The sequence below is a fragment of the Bombyx mandarina genome, chromosome 10 (assembly GCF_030267445.1).
Source record: "Bombyx mandarina strain Sakado chromosome 10, ASM3026744v2".
In the NCBI taxonomy this organism is placed as follows: domain Eukaryota; kingdom Metazoa; phylum Arthropoda; class Insecta; order Lepidoptera; family Bombycidae; genus Bombyx; species Bombyx mandarina.
The window spans coordinates 7,505,857-7,525,863 of record NC_143217.1 but is presented as its reverse complement, the minus strand read 5'-3'; the positions used below and the strand labels follow the sequence as shown (position 1 = coordinate 7,525,863).

At 40.5% G+C, this 20,007-nt stretch overlaps 1 protein-coding gene across 5 annotated transcripts in view; it reads left to right on the top strand.

Moving 5' to 3' along the window:
* Positions 1–19,771, top strand: part of Eip75B (Ecdysone-induced protein 75B) — a 123,448-nt gene extending 103,677 nt beyond the window's left edge. For 3 of the 5 annotated variants that reach the window (XM_028171537.2, XM_028171539.2, XM_089730347.1), the window contains exons 2-5: positions 6,857–6,945; positions 14,087–14,231; positions 17,573–17,808; positions 17,914–19,771. In XM_028171537.2, coding sequence (XP_028027338.2) covers positions 6,857–6,945; positions 14,087–14,231; positions 17,573–17,808; positions 17,914–19,434 — 1,991 coding nt within the window. In that variant the 3' untranslated portion in view covers positions 19,435–19,771. Of the gene's footprint in view, positions 1–3,416; positions 3,926–6,856; positions 6,946–14,086; positions 14,232–15,913; positions 16,332–17,572; positions 17,809–17,913 lie in introns of those variants that run through there. The other 2 variants (XM_028171538.2, XM_028171540.2) reach the window with 2 other exon arrangements.
* Positions 19,772–20,007: the final 236 nt, after the last annotated feature.

Here is a 20,007-nt window from a genome sequence, read left to right as displayed (position 1 = left end):
AATTCTTTCATGACATCCGATACACAATGACCACACCAATAAATCAACATCGCTCATTGGACGTCTATTTAGTACCCACAGTTTGTTTGAATATGACTTTGTTATTGAAATCACTTGGGGTTCCCACTCACACCTGTAAAAAGAATATAATGGTGTAGAGCTCTTCAATGCCCCTTCGTTAAATGGATCCTTGACCGCATTCTGTAAACTGGAAAGTTTCTACGCTAATTTATGAGTGACCGAATGGATGTGGAGTTAATAAATGCGTTGTCCCGTTTGCCCGGCACGCTTAGTCCATTGTGCCCGTGTCCTTCGAAACTGGGAAGGTCGCCCGGACCCAATTCTGTTGTATTTATCGAAACATCACTGTTCAAAACTGACCGCCTTTATCGTTGGTCACGCGTATGTTTTGTGTACTTATCGTGTCAAAATTTCTGACACTATTTTCTGTCTTTAAACATAACTTTGATGTAATCATGCTTCTGTTGTAGATTATAATCCGGATTGTAGAGATCCGGATGCGTAAAAAATCGAAACCATTAAATTGCAAACAATATGGCATAAGGTCTACTTTTTTATGGTGGTAAAAAATGCGTCCGATCAATCGAGATCATCAAAAGTGAATCGACCTCATTGGGTGTGGTCACAGTGAACAATACAAACTGTACATGTGGCTACCGACTGACGATATCCACTTCAAAGCTTGTAGTTTAATATGCTAAGCCTATAATGAACCCTACGTTTTGCTTTTAAAAGTCAAATTCGTTTGAAATTTTTAGTTGATTCCGAAATTTGATATTCGCACCCTGGTATTAAAGTAAGGGCAACGGAAGGAACTAAAAAACTGGGTTCCTATTCACTTTCACGTTTTTAATCGTTACACGCACATGTCGCCAATACTTTATTATGTTTGTAATGGTTTTAAATTATTATTATCTGATGCTTGGTATTACTTTGGCTTCACTAAATCTTATTGAAACAATCTTTCTGAATATTGCTAAAACACACTTTAAATCAATCAGGAACTAGAAACATCTCCAACATTGAATTTCATATGTGATTTAAATCAATAATTAATAAAAAATCCTGATTCCTGAACGTATATTAAGTTTTATTTAGTTTCATTTTTAAATCCAAACACAAAAGATTACCCTTCTCTATTATATTTTTTGCCATGTGCTTTGGTCAATGAAAAAAACCTATTGCATTTGCACGTGGGAGGATATTTGCGAAACCTTTTTAAAAAAGCATCCTTTGTGCAAAAGGGAAAGTATTGAAGCGAAATAATTGAATGAAAAAAATGTAAATAGAACAGTGTGTGAACACCTTCTCATCACATGCCGTATAACCCTTTATAGCAACTGGTATACATATATGTATGTATGTATGTATATAATTCTTTCGAAAAAACATAAGCGAGCCAAATTTTTGCAGCTGTAGCAAATTAAAGTTACTAAAGTTTCTCTTTAAGATAAAAACTCCATAATTTTTCCAAAAATGATTCTCGAATCCGACGAACGTTAGTTAATAGATAAAATCACAGAATTAGACTAGCAATTTTAATGATAAAGTCTCTTAAATCGGGTTATTCTGCGTAACCTTTTGTTTAAAAAAAATCCACACAGACTATTGACGGATAAATGATTATATTAAAAAAGGAAAATATTTTTAAAATTTATTTAACAATTACTATAATAATGCCCGATTTTATTTTAGAAATTCAGCCCAAGAGCAGTAATTTCTAAAATGCCTATGTGTTATTCTATATACTGGTACTCAATAAATACATTCAGTGGATTCGCTTATTCCATGTTGCTTAGCTTCCGAATCGGTTTATACTTGCCACATACTTGCTGACTTGACTTCAACATTGAACCCAGGGTAAATTGTAAAGAAACAGTAAAGTAATTCAGGTTGATTGTCCACCATTCACCAGTGTGGATCCACAATCGTGTCTGTTTAAACCAAGTACTAAACAAGTGATGAACGTTTCCAAGATAAACTTGTAGCTTTGCCAAAAAGGACAACAACAAAACAGTTAATAAATAATAAACAAAAAGTTTAATCAACGATAACAAAATATCGTAAAAAAATACTTGCCTATTACGAAATAAAAAAATGTGTTCTATAATTTATTATATCTGTGCAATAAGAGGCAAGCGGATTAACTTTTGAAAAACATGTAGGTACATATTTAGTAGAGTGACAACGAAGAACGATCCGGTGGTAGATTCAGCGAAGCGCAGCTCTTGCTAGGGCCACTGTTTGAAATTATCTTAGGTTGAGCCCGTAAGCTCAACTACCGGTCTGTGAGTACTTGGAATAGCCTATTACGCTGGCTACCATTAGGTAGAAAAAAAAAAGACAACGAAGATTTGGGAAAGTCTAAATTGTTCGAGAGTTTGTGTAGTTGAAAATTTTAGGTTTAATTGTATTTTTGACGGGTATTAAAGCGGAGCGCTTGCGCGGGCCGGTGGCCTTGACCGGCCTGCGCCAAAATTTCCAGGTCGTTCACCCATCGCGACGCCCACCGTCACTCGTTTTATCTCGCATAAATAATAGCTCCACGCACGCAACAATACGCTCTACGATACCTATGCAGTGAGTAGACTGTACCGAGACACGATTCGAGGTGATGATGTTATATAAAATCGTGTTTGTGTACCTATTGTTAAAGAAACTTGTTTATCAATAACAAGTAGGTAAGTAACGACGTAATATGCGAAGTTACATTATGTGTTATTATGAACGGCGTCATTGAATTAGGTTGTTCGCAGAAGTATTGCCCATAATACTAATCTTTAAAATAGGCCGTGGTTACATCAAGACAATCAGGCTTTATTATTCGATTGTAAGAACGATGGGTAATGTTTTCTTTTTTTTAATTTAAATGTTGTTAAAAGACTCACAGTACATACTTAGTAACTATTAAGGAATAAATAGACAATAAAGTTCATAATTGTATGTTTGAAGGGATAATGAATGAGTTCCGGAAGTATGTATGTGCTAGGAGGGAAACAGGCAAGCGGGCCGGGACGGCAGCGGGTCAGTCCGTCACGCGGCGACCTACACCGTGCTCGCCATCCGTCGGCTTGATTTCGTGTTCAAGTTCACTCGCGTTCCATCACCAAAAATATTTTCGTGGTGTGACGCAACCGGCAGTGGGCTACGTCCCACTCGAACGCTCGGGCGGACTCTCAGTCGGTGCCGCTCTCGCGCGACCTTGGCCGCGGTGAGCCGCAAGGTTCGGGTCTTCGAACTCTCGGGAGCTCGCGGGCCGCGGGGAACGGAGTCATCAGTCCTCCTCCAATCGCTCGCCGTGTACGTCTGCGTATGCTCCTGATTGGCTCGCATACAGCGCGGCAATGACCTCGGAGACCGGAGTTTGAAACGCGCTGATCCTCGCTTCGAAGCGCACAGCGCTGAGTTTCGACGGTCCGTAGAGACGAAATTCGTTTGACGTGCTCGACTTCGTTTACCAAGCGATTGTATCGCACGAAGAGCTGATCTTTTTGCAGACTTTCACTCTTAAGGCGTTATTCCCGCGGCTACGAGCAAGAGCGCGCACGACAATCCGCTCAGTCCGTCGGTCGAGCTTGAGTGAGACGCACGCGGCTCGTGCAGTGGCAGTGTTGCGAGACAAGCGACCTTCATCCCTTGTGACGTGCCGGCGCGCTTCGGCTCATGCACTCCTGTGCTATATTCAGTGATCAGCGCACAGGACGATATATGTCAGCGGGCTTTCATGTGGTGTACGTGCAGTGCAGTGCGGGGGAGGACTAATATATAGCATCGAGCATTGTTGTTAAAAATACTCTAGTGATGTCTCCGGATAGTAGCTACGGGCGCTACGATGTGCCTACGTCCGTCGACCACTCTTTGATGAGTTCGATGCACAAGGAACGTGAACCTGAATTGCATATAGGTAAAGATTTCAACGACCTCAAATTTCCTCCCCTATTGTGTACTATCCATTACAGTCAGAGCATGGAATTGCATGAAAAATATTGCAAATATTTTTTTCGTAAAAAAAAAAAAAATTCTACGATATCCATTTTCTTGTCCCACTAAAATTAGTACAACTATTTAATTAAATTAACTTTTTTTTTCTGTCGTTATATGACCATGTTTATCATTTATATAAAATATCTAGTGGCGTATAAATGAAATATGATTCAGTAAATATGCTCTTCAGAAGTTATTTTTTTCTTTAATTCCAAAATCTTTGGATTATTAAAAAAATATGGAAGTAAAAAGAAGCTTTCACTGCAATGTTTTTTTTTTTAATCATTTGTATCCACGATCAATAATTTATTATTGAAATGATTAATGATCTAAGTAAAAGAGTTCATAGCGATTAAAGGGTACGTAGCACATAGCTTACAAAATAAATTTAATTTGTACGTGAAAGATAAAGCCGTTGCAGAACGAATACTTGATTGATGGATAGTTGAACATTACCGTGCGAAAGGGCTTCTCCTCAAACGATTAACAGCATTGTGCAAATACGTAATGAACCCCGTGAAATAACTGCACAATACGCCGTCCAAACTTTCATATGAAGCGAAACTACAGGGAGTCCTTATCGATTCAACATCGATCCTTAATGATGCTCATCGATTCACGTACTATAATTCAAATAATTTTAATACCGTTAACTCTCATAGAAGTTAACACGTCGCTGTTTACTTTTTTTTTAACGCGTTAGCAATGGAAATTGCGTAACAGTGTAAGAAAATAACAATGTAAACATCCACTACTAGTTGAATGCGGAGAACGGGTTCCACGTGGCCGCATCTGCTTGCTGTCTCACTACACCACTTTTACTTTTCTCTCAATGCCCGCACTACATGAGTTTGTTCACTCCAACGTGCGTCTCGCGTTCTTGCGTGCAGTCGAAGCGGTGGATGCGCCGAAAACTACACAGCACCAATAATGGTGTATCATTCAAAATCATTAAATACGTGATAGTCAAATGTATACAAAATTAAAACCGTATACATTTAGCCTTGAGTTTTTACAATTGCATTTGCGTTTATACAGAAAATACGTGTTCCCGATGAGGAAGCTTCACGTCGAACGTGATGGTAGACGTTTTCGCGGGTTGACTATTTACAAACAATGATCACCGTGACACAGATCCCGAACGCGCGTTTCCATCGGGCTGGTTCTCGGCGCGGTCGACCGACGCCGTCGCGTTACGTCGACGAGACTTTCTCGCTCACTTTCCTCGCCATTTAATTGACGTAACTAACGAGCGACTCTCACACCGAACGCAGCTCAGAAAAACGCGCGTGTTGCATCACACGAGGAGAAATGATTGCACGCCACTGTTTCTATTGCAACTGCACTAGTTACGTCGCTTTCCCTGTTCCATTGTGCTCCCCGCCTTCGCGTCGCGTCAGCGTTCACGCACACGAAAGCGTCGCCCGAGATGAGACCGTACACATTCGAGGGCCATCACATACCGCCACTGGAAAAGAAAGTAACGCTGTAGAAAGCGACTGCTTCGATCGTCGACCCGAGCGAGTGGTGCTCGCCAGAAATAGAAAGTTCCCTCCTATCGCCCGGTGAGTTAGCTCCCTTAACAAATAAACAAACGACTGGACGAGGAAAGCGAGAGTTGCCGGGGACGCCACCCGAACCAGTTTCCTTGGCGAGCCGAATAGTCCGTAAAACGATTCTATCACAACGCGGGCACCTGTTGTCGCCGCAGGAACCTATTACTGACCTACAAACCAAATCGATTTAACAATTACGTCTCTCATTTTTGTTGTCAAACGATATCGTCCGATGCACTAATCATTTCATAATATAATATGTGTATTCGATAACAAATATCTTTCAATAGGTACGTCATTATTGTTTTGTTAGTCGAAAACAAATGTTAACGTAATAATAATAAAATTCTGTTCTCGTCACTTGCGAAGCGGTCAATGACTTTGCCTAACTTGTAAGTGGAGAGACTCGGCACTTTCTAAAATAGCTATTCAGTGTCACCTTGACGCATACAACATAACGCTGTTGCGTCACGTATTTCATTAGCAACTCTTTAGTTTTTGATAGAACATGGACGTAATTAAAGCAACAAATGTTCCCTAGCTAACAGCTCCATACATAATAACTTAGTTTAAAACAATTAATGTTTATTAGATCTCATAATTTAAAACAATCATAATTCGATCTCATACTTTTAATTCTGTGCAGTAAAATGATGTGATTTAGCAGCTGACCTAGCCTAACGATTACTAAATACATTCTACCTTATGTATATAAACATAGTTTGGCATTAGTGCCGCATTCAATTATTATTTTTTGGAGTAAATAATGAATAACCATAACTAAACGTACACAGATCATACTTGTTTCTATGATCTGTGTAAACGTATCTATATACGTATAAATAAGTAAAGACAAAACAGTTGAGTACTATTTTCTCCTCCGTTTCTCAACCGAAACTATTAATGAAATAAATAATATGAATCGTGAGGAGGCAGTTATTAAGGTCGAATTTTGTTAATTAAAAGTGTTCACTTGTCACGTGTGCACTAGTTACACTAAAACAGAATGTTCCATTTTTTTATTTTTTTCTCAGAAATAAAATCCTAGCAGAAGTGGATGTAAACAAATCTTCGTCGGCCATATTTTTTTTGCGCGATCGGTTTGTTTCGTACAAGGTCAAGATAAGGACGGTATCGGCGGTCACGTGTACCGCACATAATGTTTGGTACACACACGATCGCCGCCGTTAACAGCCCAGGATGTTTGGCGCGCGCTAACTTCGCCTTTACAACCCATTAAACCATGTCGATGCAAATAAACAGTTAACTAACTAGCGTATTTTATTTTGTTGCAGAATTTGACGGTACCACGGTTCTGTGCCGCGTCTGTGGCGACAAGGCCAGTGGGTTCCACTACGGCGTCCACTCCTGCGAGGGCTGCAAGGTGAATAACATACCTTTATTTATTATTATATATTTTTTTAATATTTTTCTCTATAATGTTTCTTAATGCATCGTCACGTCACCACCACTCAATACCCTCGGTTATTACTATAATAGTCAGTGTTCTTAAATAACAATTTACATTAATCGTAAATTATATTGTCTAGAAAAGATGCGGGTGTAATCTGTGTTCTAGGAAGTCTGCATGCGACAATCGGGTACTCTGTGTGATCGCTTACTGTAGACTCGATATTCGTGATGTTGTACCTGGTATTGCAGTGCCAGCAGCAAGGCCGCGACACACGGAAGACAATCTCCGTGCATTCATCGAACAAAGCTCGACCAGCTGACCTTATTTACTTATAGAGTAGAACAGATTTCACATCGACCCTGTTAAAATCGTAAGAACAAAAAAAAAAAAAACAAAAAAAAACCGTCGTGTGAACACAGAAAATGAATTTCGGTTCTGCGGTACCTGTAGTCCTTGGCGGAGCGACCATGACGCCGCGCGGTCAGCCCCTACCGCTTCGATTAATAATACCTGTTCGAAAACGATCACACGGCAGGGATACGCTGTTTTAACAGGGATTATACGAATCATGCAATAAATAAATAAAATGATTTATTAAGATACAGTATTAAAAAAAAAACAAGAACTGCATATTCTGCAGACGGAAGTGCTGTTTTGAAATTATTAGAACACACGTGCCCTGGCTTCCTGAATTAAAAGGCATTGTGACACAATATGCACGTACTACATATTTCTTCGATCCTTATATAACGACTAACAACTTGTGTTGTAGCGTCGCTTTTTCTATTGTTTGTCGGATTTCAACGTCAAATACTTCGTTGTTTTAAAAATGAAAAAACAAAAAAACAACGTCAAGATTTAAAAAAAGAACATACGAATGTTTTAGTCAGAGACCCATCTCCGAGTCTGGTGTCGAAACGGTACATTTTAATGCATTTTATATCAAATATAGTGTCATTTTAAACTACTAGACATAATAATATATTCGCTATAAATGGTATTTGAATTTATTTTTACTAGCGAAGAATTCATTTCGAATTCGGAGAAGTAGAATATGGACATGAAAAAAAAAAGAAAGGAATTTTATCATAATTTCTTTATTAGAATATAAAACCGGCTCGGTTTATTTCGGTAGTTTTTCCAAGGATCTCTGCCTTCCTCTTCTTCTCTTTAATATCTCTCTGACCATACTGTAATAATAATTTGCTGAGAGTACAACAACTATGAAGCCGCGAAAGCAATATTTCTTAAACTTTAAAGAGCAGTATGTATCCATTAGTCGGATTTTATACGTATTCCTATGATTTAACGAACAACCCTCCCAGAAATTTAATACGTTACTTCAATTATATCGGGACTGTATTAACGTATCGCGATGTAGTCAGACTTACGAGCAAAGGTCGTTTTCATGAACTTGTTAATAGTCTGGGTTTAATGAGGCTTACACACTGTCAGTTTCGCATAATGCCAGCGTCCAGTCCATCGCTACGTACAAGGATATTTGATGCATTATTCAGTAGCGCCAAGAAATTTGACAACGAACTCTACGTATTAACTCGATATTTATATTCTGTATTATCAGATGACTTCAGTTAATCAAAAATTACAATTATTATGAACGGTTGCATTTTAGAATTAAAAAAAAATTACAAAATAAATCATACAAATCGAAAGTAACATGTTGGCGCGCAACAAAAAAAAAACAAAAACAGTCTATAACGCCAGCTGTTGTTATGATTATGAAACTCGCTTGCGTAGTTCAGCTATCCAGCACTAGGTGGCGCTGGTCGTGAAGAAATACTAAAGTGCTGCCGCTAACACATGCGTGGCTACAAACATAAAGCTACATGAATGAATGATAGACCGCGCTCGTAGTTTACAGGCCGAATACGAGACGCGGGGCATTCGACCGTACGCAGCGGAGTCAACGAACTCTATTCTATTACGGCGTCTTCTAATTAATTAGGTATTTAGGGAAGGATTTGATTATTAAAGGTAACTAAAACGCGGTTAATTGTTTATATAATTTCCGATGGTACGTTGATCAGTATACTACTTCTATTTGGCATTTACATAAAAAACACAAAATTATTTGATTTTTCTTTAGACAATGTATTTTTGACGATCATGAGCGAGTGTGAGCATTTACATCCAAAAAGCTTGGAAGCTATACTGCTTTCTAAAAAAATAAGAATAACGAAAATTAAAAACTATTTTTTTATCAGCGATAGCTTTTAGAGAACAGTTTGTTAACAGCAAACAAAAGTATTTTTGTTCTTTTATGTTCAATTGAGATTCCGATGTTCTGCTAATATTTATAAACAGCACGGGTTAATTAATATTCAATTTAACATTATCGCTGTAGGGCGAGTTATAATTCATTTGATTGCTAGACGAGAACACTTAGCTTTAATGGCGGCCACCATAGTAGCACATTACGTCAAAATCTCAATCATACTCATTGGAATTTCCGTACCCTTCAAATGTTTCAATACCTGCCAGTATTATCAGCAACAATTGCCAGACAACGTTGAATCTCGTGTTGCCACGACAACACAGTCCGAAAAGTTCTTTGTTCTGAGTGACCGACATATTACGATTTCCGCACGTTGTGTTGTGGGTCGCTTATTTTTTCGACACAAATTGTAGAGTGCAGGGCGCGCGGCCAACGACCTCGGCTCGCTAACCGCCGCGCCCGTCACCTCTCCTCGCCGTAAACAACTTTTACGGGCACAGAATGTACGCGCAACGTGAACGTAACCTACATTATTTTTGAACTGTCAGCTTAAAAGTTCGTTGATCCCTGTGCGGTCATATTTATTGAGAACATCGCACGCTGACTCGGCTATAGCCTTTGTGATTTCCTCTTCACGCGCGCCCGCTGAACTTGATTCGACTGATAGTTATTAAAGTTAAATTAAAATTCTTGGTTGCTCGTATGTATGTATGTGCATGCTTCAACTTTTTGTTTCGAGTTTAATGTTAACGTGAAATTAAATGAGTTTGATATTGATGAAACCTATGATACATTATGTAACAAATATTTTTATAAAATAAATACTTGTAAAATGTGTATAAAATAAAGAGAATCTTAAAAAACGATACTCAATCATCGTAACACTCAAACAGTGCCAACAATTAGTTAAATCTTTATAAATTTATTGAAACTTTTCAAAATATAATTAACTTCTGACATTTTGAATATAAAAGTACTCAACGATTTAAATTCATAAAAACTTTGTTTAACAGGCTTAATTATACAAACACCATTAATTTTTACATAACAACTTTCAGTATGCTGAGTAAGTAATTACTTACTCTTGTGATTTTACTAATCTATTACATTTTTACATTCATTGTGTATTATTAAATTTTATAAAATAAATTCCTAGTAGAAGCCACTCAACGTAAAGCGTCATTATTCATACGTAAAGCAAACTGCACAAAGGAAATTACCTAATTATAATTGTTAGCTCATTCATTGATTAAGAATTCTAACGCACAAGCGTTGCATGCGAACATCGAACGATTACAAATTACGTTCTAAGGCTTACACGTTCGTTCTAAAAATAAAATAGCGACACGTGACCAGGAAATGAATCAGGATTCCGTATGAATCAGAGGCTTAGGCGCGTTATCGAACGAACATCTGCGACCACGTAACGGACTGCTAGCCGAAGCGGGGCCAACCGGCCGCTTCCACAGAATCGACGAACTTACAAGGAAAACACTATTACGACTAAAAATATAAAAAAAAAAACAAAATTAAAACTATTTCACGGAATAATCATCACGGACGACCGCCGCAACGAAAACCATAAAGCACTCGGAGCATCGCTATAACTTTATGATCAACATAAATAAATAAACGCTAAATTAATTCTTAAAATGTAATTAATTACGTATGCGACTCGCGAAAATCGAGGAAAACATTACGAACACACATATCGTCCTCTCGCATTAAAATTATATTATAATCTCAAAACTTACTAATTTTACAGGAGAATGCTTTAAAGGCTTAACATGTGATATTTTTAATATTAATCATCTTTGCAACATCTATTTTTTACTTTTTACCAGTTACATTATCTGTCTTTTAAAGTAAGATAAATTTATGTATTAATTTTGTAGGCAAAATATAGGTAAACTAAAAAAAATAAAATAAAACTAAACTACGCTCTTTTGACAGTATTTATGAGAAAAATATTGGTGATACCAAATGATTCCACATATTAACTCAATTTCGAATACTTTTGCAAATTGTAAACTTTTAATGCGAAAAGACGATATCTCATATCAAAAAACAGGTAACGGGTTTTCTCGTCTGCACGTCTTTTTCCCGGTTTCCGAAAGGACGTCTCCGCCTAAAGAGTCCGGTGCAGCGAGGTGATGCGTCAGCTTGTTTACATGAGGTTCGGCCGCGAAGCCGGTGTCGTTGGCCGCGGGACCGTTAACCGTTGCCGACCGACGAACGCGGTGTTCGCGAACCTTCCATCCTCTACAGCACTCGCAAATTACGACGAACACACAAGCGCAAGTCCAACGATAATACGAATAGTTCCGTTTTGATTTACAATACGCTCAACGATCAGCAGGTATCCGAGAGTGAACTAGCTCTTCTCTAAGCTGAAAGATAAGTGGACAAACCGAAAGAAAATGGTAGTTAAGTATTTTTTCTTTTTTATTAAACAAAAAAAATCGGTAGGTAAATAATTCCAAACGTTACAAATAATAAGACGACAATAAAAAAACGCGTGTTCAAACCGTAAAAGTAATTTTAATTATAGTATTCTGCAATTATTACTTAATTAATTTACTGGTGGTAAAACGTCTTCTGAGTCCGCACGGGTAGATACCCTGCCTATCTGCCGTGCGAATGTGTTTCGGTTTGAAAGGTGAGGCAATCGTTGTACTGTTAAAACTGAGGCCTTAGAATTCATGTCGCAAAGTGAGTGGCGGCATTTACGTTATAGATGTCTATGGGCTCCGGTAACCACTCAACACCAGGCGGGTCGTGAGCTCGTTCAACCCTCTAAGCAATAAAAAAAAATTTAGGTCAACGTTACAGAATTAATAGTAAATAAAACATCAATTACAACACAATTCTTTTTTTTTTAAATCTTAACTGGCTATACAAGCTCACGGTTCACCGGCCATCCAGTGGACACCGGAGTCTATAGACAGTACATCCCAATCATGTCCTACGATAGCTATCCCGCCATCCAAATTGAAACTCACCCGATGCAATATGTTCTACGAATGAATAAAACATTTAATTCTCGTGGAGATTCTCGAAAACGATCTGTCTTGTTTCATGGTGTTAGAAGAATTAATCGAGAACACTTATAAAACCATAAAAGCTCGAAGGAAGCAAAATGACGTTATCCAAAAAGACTTTGTTGATATCGGGGGCTGGGTTAGAAACGAGGCTACGTCGAAAAGTCTAGATTTCGAACAAGCACGACCCACTTAACAGCTCTTTGCGTGTTCCTTTTAATTCTCTTTATTACTCATTCATTCTAGGCCGAAAACTCATAGCACGGATTTGTCAGCTGAGAATAAAAACCCGAAAACGGTAATATAGTGCGTCATTATTTATTACCCGCCTCCGTGCAATGTTCTCGTCCGTGCAATCAATAAATAACACACTTACATAATAACTCTTCGACTATATCACTAGCTCTTAGCTAATCTATTGTTCTCCTTAATTATATGATAAAAAAATCTTATTTATCAATAAATGTAGGTAGTTGACTCATCACATTATCGGAATGACCTAAATTTTGTTGTACTACTTAACGTGTTTGTAAGAATTCTGCGTCCGTCGGGAACAAATAGAATATGTATATTTTTTACAATCCGAAAGAAAGTCACCGTGTTAATTATTGGTGTCGTTGAACTATGAAGATTACGGCTACTATAAATAAAATATATATTATTTTATGGAGTATGAGCGTTTCGGTGGTTTGATTCTAGAATTTTATAGGCACTATGTATTGAGCTTTAAAAACAGTTGAAGTTTTAAGTTCGTATACGACAACCTGAGGTACAAACGAGAAAGGTTTTGTTTTTGCGGAGGTCATCGACCGCTTGGCCGGTCAGTGCCCGCGCTGCGACCAATTATGGGCCACTCGCACAGCGCACAATGGATCGATGGCAACGCGAAATTGGGCCACTGACCCGAACGTTCGCGTCCCTCTCCGCTCTGTGCCGCGCACTATTGTATACTGTAACACCGTAACTACAGCCTTCTGTCTAACGTAACGATACAACGCGGTGCTTTAGAAAAACTTGAATATAGGATACAAATTGATAGGTAGGTCCAATTTGTTTGCAAATTCATTCATCAACAGTTCATCATGCTGTTTGAAAACTTCAGTAGGGCTAAGACATAATTAGGTATTTAGTACTTACGAGAAACTTACTAGTGACCGAGTAGATTACAATGAATTAATTAGATCAATTCAGCCCCTAGAAGCGCGCGCGCGCATTGAGGTAGGCCATGACGCATGCCTCACGTCACTGGGCGTAAAGCCGGTCGACGAACTGAGCGGGCTCGTGCCCTAGCTCCCGGGCGCAGGAGGGCGCGAGGGGAGGGACAGCGGTTGTGCAATCGAGCGGTCGACGACCCGGGGTGAACGACCGTGCGCCGCGACGCCGCCGGGATGCGCCCGGCCTATATCCGGCGCACCGGTGCAGCGGCAGCAGCGCATTCTAGAGCGGCGTGGACCGTTAGGAGCGCAAAGGGGCGAGCACGCGGGGCTAGGGGGCACTCTCACTTTCTCGGTTGGGTCGGCGGCCGGCAAGTAGGTCGCGCGGGTAACTGCGGTGCGCGACGCAGCGCGCGCAGTCCGCTCTCAGCCGTCACTCGTGTCGGTATAGTGCGTGGGACAGCTCTCAAAGACGTGATCAGTAGCGAGGAGAGTGGTGGTGTCAGTGACGAGTGTAGTGAATGGTGCGAACCATGTCGTGTGGCGCTGAGTTGCGCGAGCGGCACTCGGTGCTAGTGAGCATGCTGGAGGCTCGCCGCGAGTCCAGTGACTCGGGCTGCTCGAGCGACGACAGCTCCGACGTCGAAAGAGACTCTACTAAATGTAGCTGTGACCCGCAGGGCTTCTTCCGGCGATCTATACAACAGAAGATACAATACCGGCCCTGCACGAAGAACCAGCAGTGTAGTATCCTCAGGATTAACAGGAATCGGTGCCAGTATTGCCGACTGAAAAAATGCATCGCCGTCGGAATGAGCAGAGATGGTGAGTTACACATACATTTTTTCCTGTTCATATCAGATTGATAAAAAAATTATAGTTTTAAAATTGTAATTTTATAATGAAATATTTTTATAACGAAATATATGACACCAATGTCTCTGATAACCCTTTTAAAACTTTCGTATTTTATCAATTTATCAGTTTCAATTCAAACCAATATGACTGTGTATTTACAAAAACCATAAATAAACAAATAATATTTCATTATAAGGATTACAAAAAAATAATATTTAAGACATATATTTTTAAAAGTCGTCTAGGGTTTAGTAAGCGTTGCGCGCATACACATTAGATTGCTGCATATCCATACACAATTAGCGAGGGAAGGTCGTTTGCACGGCGAGCCAGCCCGCCAAGTGGGCCACGGTACGCGCGTGTGCAGATCCTATTTCTTGTGGCGAGTGCAGAGGGCCCGCGGGGAGGGCGTGCTGTGTGGGAGGTCGGTTATGCAAGCCGGGTGAGCGCGCTCTAAGCAGGTCGACGTCCGCGCGTTGCGACACACGCCAGCCTCGCCACCGCACGCGGTGAAAGCAGAGAAAGGCGCATTTCGTAAGCTCGAGAGTGAAATTTATGTTTTCACTTTCGTAATGCAGTTGATTGACCCCAAGCAACTTTCTTGTCGTTACAATCAAGATGTCATGTTGATAAAATATCACGTTGATATCGCACAACAGTCGCGTACTTAATTTAAAGCGCGATGCAAAAATCAGAAATCAGAGATACAGTAATAAAATGTAAGTCTTCAATAATTTGCAAAATTATGGGCAATGTCATAAGACATGTTAACCGTTAATGGTGTAGCAGAGCAACAATTCTCTACGTTTTTATTTTTGTTTTTAATGATTTTTAGTAGAGTTCTTCAGGATATTATGTTTTAGTAACAGTAAAAATATTTTTGCTATTAAAAACGAAAAAAAATCAGCAGAATCAGCAGTTTTTTTTTTGTGATGATTTAAAACAAAAAATGCAGCATAGAATATTTTATTCATAAATTAATTTATATCTCACGTCATTCACGATGAGGTGCAAATCTTAGCTTGTTAGTACCGCTATCCGACAACAGATGGCGCTGTGCAGTGTTTCAAAACTTCGGTAGTCCTTTGGAACTGCTTAACTGTAACTGTTCTATAGACGTGGGAAATTACTTATCGCAGTAAGAGGTCTTGGAAAGGGGTTAAAAAAAAACAATGAAAATGTGTGATCATGAATTAGTTTTCATCTATGATTTGAATTGATTGTTCCACCGTAAACATTGTATACATACTTATGTATAATAAGTTCAGACCTCGTAGCGGTTTCGTAGCCCTGCTACGAATTAACTTAGCATCTTTGTTTCCTTCTGCGGTTAAATGATAATGAAAACTAAATAAAAAAAATAAAAAAAAATGTAACGTACAATAAAATTTTATTATGCGAACGTGCAAAATCCTTGAGCTCCGGGAACTAGGAAATGAACAATTCGAGATAAATGTAAACTTTAATTAGGAAACCAGATGGCTCAACCTGAAAAGCGACTAATAAAATTGGCGTGTCACGTCATATATCGGCAAGGTTGAGAGATCTGGTAGGCGGCGCGCGTGCTTGGTGGGGGCAGGGGCCTGCGTGGAGTTTATTGACGGTTCCCCCCGCTCTCGGTCCCCGCGTCAAGTTCAAGGTTGGCGAGGCGCGCGCCGCGGCGCAGTGCGAGGGAGTCCGGACCGCGCACCGGTCGTCAGCCCTCATTGCTAGCGCTATGTTATTAAGTCGTTCACCAGTTCGAGTCGAGAACGCGAGACTCTCTCACAGTGATCGCTCTGGTGTTCGCCGCTAACTACACCGCGGTGCTGACATTCGCTCACATTGGATTGCAACTCTATTATTCACGGATTACAGTGTTAGTGTGATTTAAAACAATATCTTAAGTGACATGTGACATTTTGCCTAGTGCTTCAATTAATATAGTCAGAATTACAGTTACCATTATTAGTGGCCATTGGCTGTGAACTTAATTTTTATTAGTAATCATAATTATACCAAACATGGGTGAAGATTTACCAATTCTCAAAGGGATCCTCAATGGTGTTGTGAAATATCACAATGCACGTATGTATCTATTTTATTTAGTAATGCTAAAAACAAATTACAACGTGAATAACAAATAAAACATTTAAATTTATTTTATTACATTTAAAAGTCATAAATATTTTTTATCGAAACGTCTAGTGCTACCAGAACTAGAACAAACTATACGAAAGATACGATCTAGATTTAACTCGTCTACGAATTTATGAATAGCTTTGAGTGTTATTGAGAATCAAATTTATTTGATCGGATTAAATCATTGATTAATAATAAATGATTTTCTTAAAAAAAATTATTTAAATGAAATGTAGTAAGTAATAATATGACAGCCAATTCCGCCATTATCGAATATGAAAAATAGGAAGAACAATATCAATAAAAGTTAACAACGAATAAATAAATTTATTAATGCTTTATACATATACTGATAGCGATATTAATAATATACAAATTGGTACTTAATAAATAGTATTATTATAATAATAAGTATTTTTTAAACTTGAATTTGGAAGAGACGTAATCAGCGAGAGAAAAAAGCCTAAATGGATTACATTAGCCTATTGGTATAATTTTGAAAAACTTTTGAGAACCAGGTCTATTGTTTTAGTCTACAAATGCAATTGTGTATTGTAAAGTTGCGAATAAAAGGGGAAGTACAATGATCGACGAGAAACAATGGGATCACGCATCTGGTGCGGCCCACATTGAGCAGCGAAAGTTAAGAGAAATGGCGAGAGGGCGCTCGCTCTCTGCTTTCGTTTTCAACCGTGAGCTGTGCGCATAAACACTTTCACCGAGCCTCGGGCACGAACAGCGCAAGCGGCGGGCCTGTTACGGGCGCATGTTACTTTTCGATCCGTGCTGCACCTAATACGAGAAAGTCGTCACACTTTTCAGTATGACCTCGGGCATTGTCATTCGTCATTCGAACTAGTTCACCGAATCGCGACGCGTTCAGTAAACCTCGCTCCGTTGTATAAAGGCATCAGACAGGGGTAGCTCCCTGCTGACACGACGGCCGATGACCTCTGTTCTCGCGGCGTCAGCTGCGCGTGCACATGGCTCGCTTTGTGCCTGTATGCACGCATGCTAAACGACAGCTGCAGCCCGATGTATGTTTAGTCGCGACCTTGCGCAACATCCCCTTTATTAGTCTCGGCCGCGATCAACGCACCGATCAATTGATTTTTAAAACGTCCTCTTCTTTGTAGTATAAGAGTATTGTGAGATTTATGCTAAAGTGACACTATCTATTGTTGCAGCTGTGCGATTCGGTCGTGTACCCAAACGCGAGAAAGCGCGTATCCTCGCAGCGATGCAACAGTCGTCGTCGTCTCGTGCACACGAGCAAGCAGCTGCCGCTGAACTTGATGACGCTCCTCGGTTGCTGGCGCGAGTGGTGCGCGCTCATCTCGACACGTGTGAGTTCACGCGTGATCGCGTCGCTTCCATGCGAGCCAGAGCTCGTGACTGTCCCACCTACTCGCAGCCTACTCTGGTAAGTATCAAGAATAACGCATCCACAAAAAGAATACGAATCGTATATTTTGTCAAATAATAAAAGCACGAACAAAAAATAACAAAGCGTTTCTATTTGTTTTAGGCTTGCCCACTAAACCCGGCGCCAGAGCTGCAATCTGAAAAGGAATTTTCGCAACGTTTCGCCCATGTAATACGTGGCGTGATTGACTTTGCCGGCCTCATCCCTGGCTTCCAGCTGCTGACCCAAGATGACAAATTCACGCTGCTCAAAAGTGGTCTGTTCGATGCATTGTTCGTGCGACTCATCTGTATGTTTGACGCTCCTCTTAATAGTATCATCTGTCTCAATGGGCAACTGATGAAGAGAGACTCCATCCAGAGCGGTGCCAATGCAAGGTTTCTCGTTGATTCTACTTTCAAGTTTGCGGAACGTATGAATTCCATGAATTTGACGGACGCGGAAATAGGACTTTTCTGTGCTATAGTCCTCATCACTCCGGATCGGCCTGGCCTGCGAAACATAGAGCTAGTGGAAAGAATGCATTCGCGACTGAAGGCGTGTTTGCAAACTGTCATTGCACAGAACAGGCCAGAGAGACCTGGGTTTTTAAGAGAATTAATGGATACATTACCTGATTTACGCACTTTAAGCACGCTTCATACAGAAAAACTTGTTGTTTTCCGAACGGAACATAAGGAGTTATTGCGTCAACAAATGTGGAATGAAGAAGAAGGTGTTTCCTGGGCCGATTCCGTAGTGGAGGAATCAGCTCGTAGCCCCATCGGGTCTGTATCCAGCAGCGAGTCCGGGGAGGTGCCGAGTGACTGTGGCACTCCTTTACTGGCAGCAACGTTGGCCGGTCGCCGGCGACTTGACTCTCGGGGCTCTGTCGATGAAGAAGCTCTCGGTGTCGCACATCTGGCTCACAACGGACTCACCGTGACGCCCGTCCGCCCTCCTCCCCGGTATCGGAAGTTGGATTCCCCGACTGATTCGGGTATTGAATCTGGCAATGAGAAACACGAGAGGATAATCGGACCCGGGTCGGGTTGTTCTAGTCCGAGGTCGTCCTTAGAAGAGCACACCGAGGACAGACGACCCACCGCGCCCGCCGATGACATGCCCGTGCTCAAACGTGTGCTTCAGGCTCCACCTTTGTACGGCGGAACTTCTACATTGATGGATGAAACCTACAAACCACACAAGAAATTCCGCGCTATGAGGCGCGACACCGGAGAAGCAGAGGCTCGTCCAGTGCAGCCGACGCCGTCGCCACAGCCGCTGCACCCGCACCCGGCCAGTCCGGCTCATCCGGCTCATTCGCCGCGACCACCGCGCATTTCTCTGTCATCCACGCATTCGGTGCTCGCTAAAAGCTTAATGGAGGGGCCGAGGATGACTCCTGAACAATTGAAACGTACCGATATGATCCAGCAGTACATGCGGCGAAATGAAGCTGGTTCTAGTGTGGAAGGATGTCCGCTGCGAACTGGAGGGCTGCTGACCTGCTACCGCGGTGCGTCTCCGGCTCCGCCGCCAGTGCTGGCGCTGCAGGTGGACGTGACGGACGCGCCGCTGAACCTCTCCAAGAAGTCGCCGTCGCCGCCTCGTTCGTACATGCCGCAGATGTTAGAGGCGTGAGGCCGGCCCGCGGAGCCGCGAGTCTCCGCCACCCCACCCCGACCTACTTTAAATTAAATAAACTAGATAATAGTAATCGTTCGCAGATCGTTTTAATATATTATATGTGATAATTCGTGTAGGACGTGTGCGTGCGTGGCCGGCGCCGAACGAGGAGAGCGCAATAGACTGAAAATTAACATAATTTAAGACTATATAAGTGTAATTTATAATACAATGCAGCGCCGGTCGTGGTGTGTTTGTGTGTATTGTATGTGCGTATGTGAGCGTGCTCAGTCATTTGTTTGTTAATATAATGACAGGTTGTCGAATTAAATAAAACAAATTGTAAGAATTACTCCTGCCTATTATTTACAACTACCCCTATATAAATTTATTATTAAATTAGGTAAAACAAAAGACAGAACACATAAGTTATATCTGAAGTTTCATCTATGTATTTCTTATTTGACATTTACACTATTCACATTTGATAGAAAATAAAGTATAGAATAAAAAAAAGTGATTTTAATGTTATCCAAATAAATCATTTAATATAATCGAACCTAAATTAAAAAAGATGGTCTGAAAGTA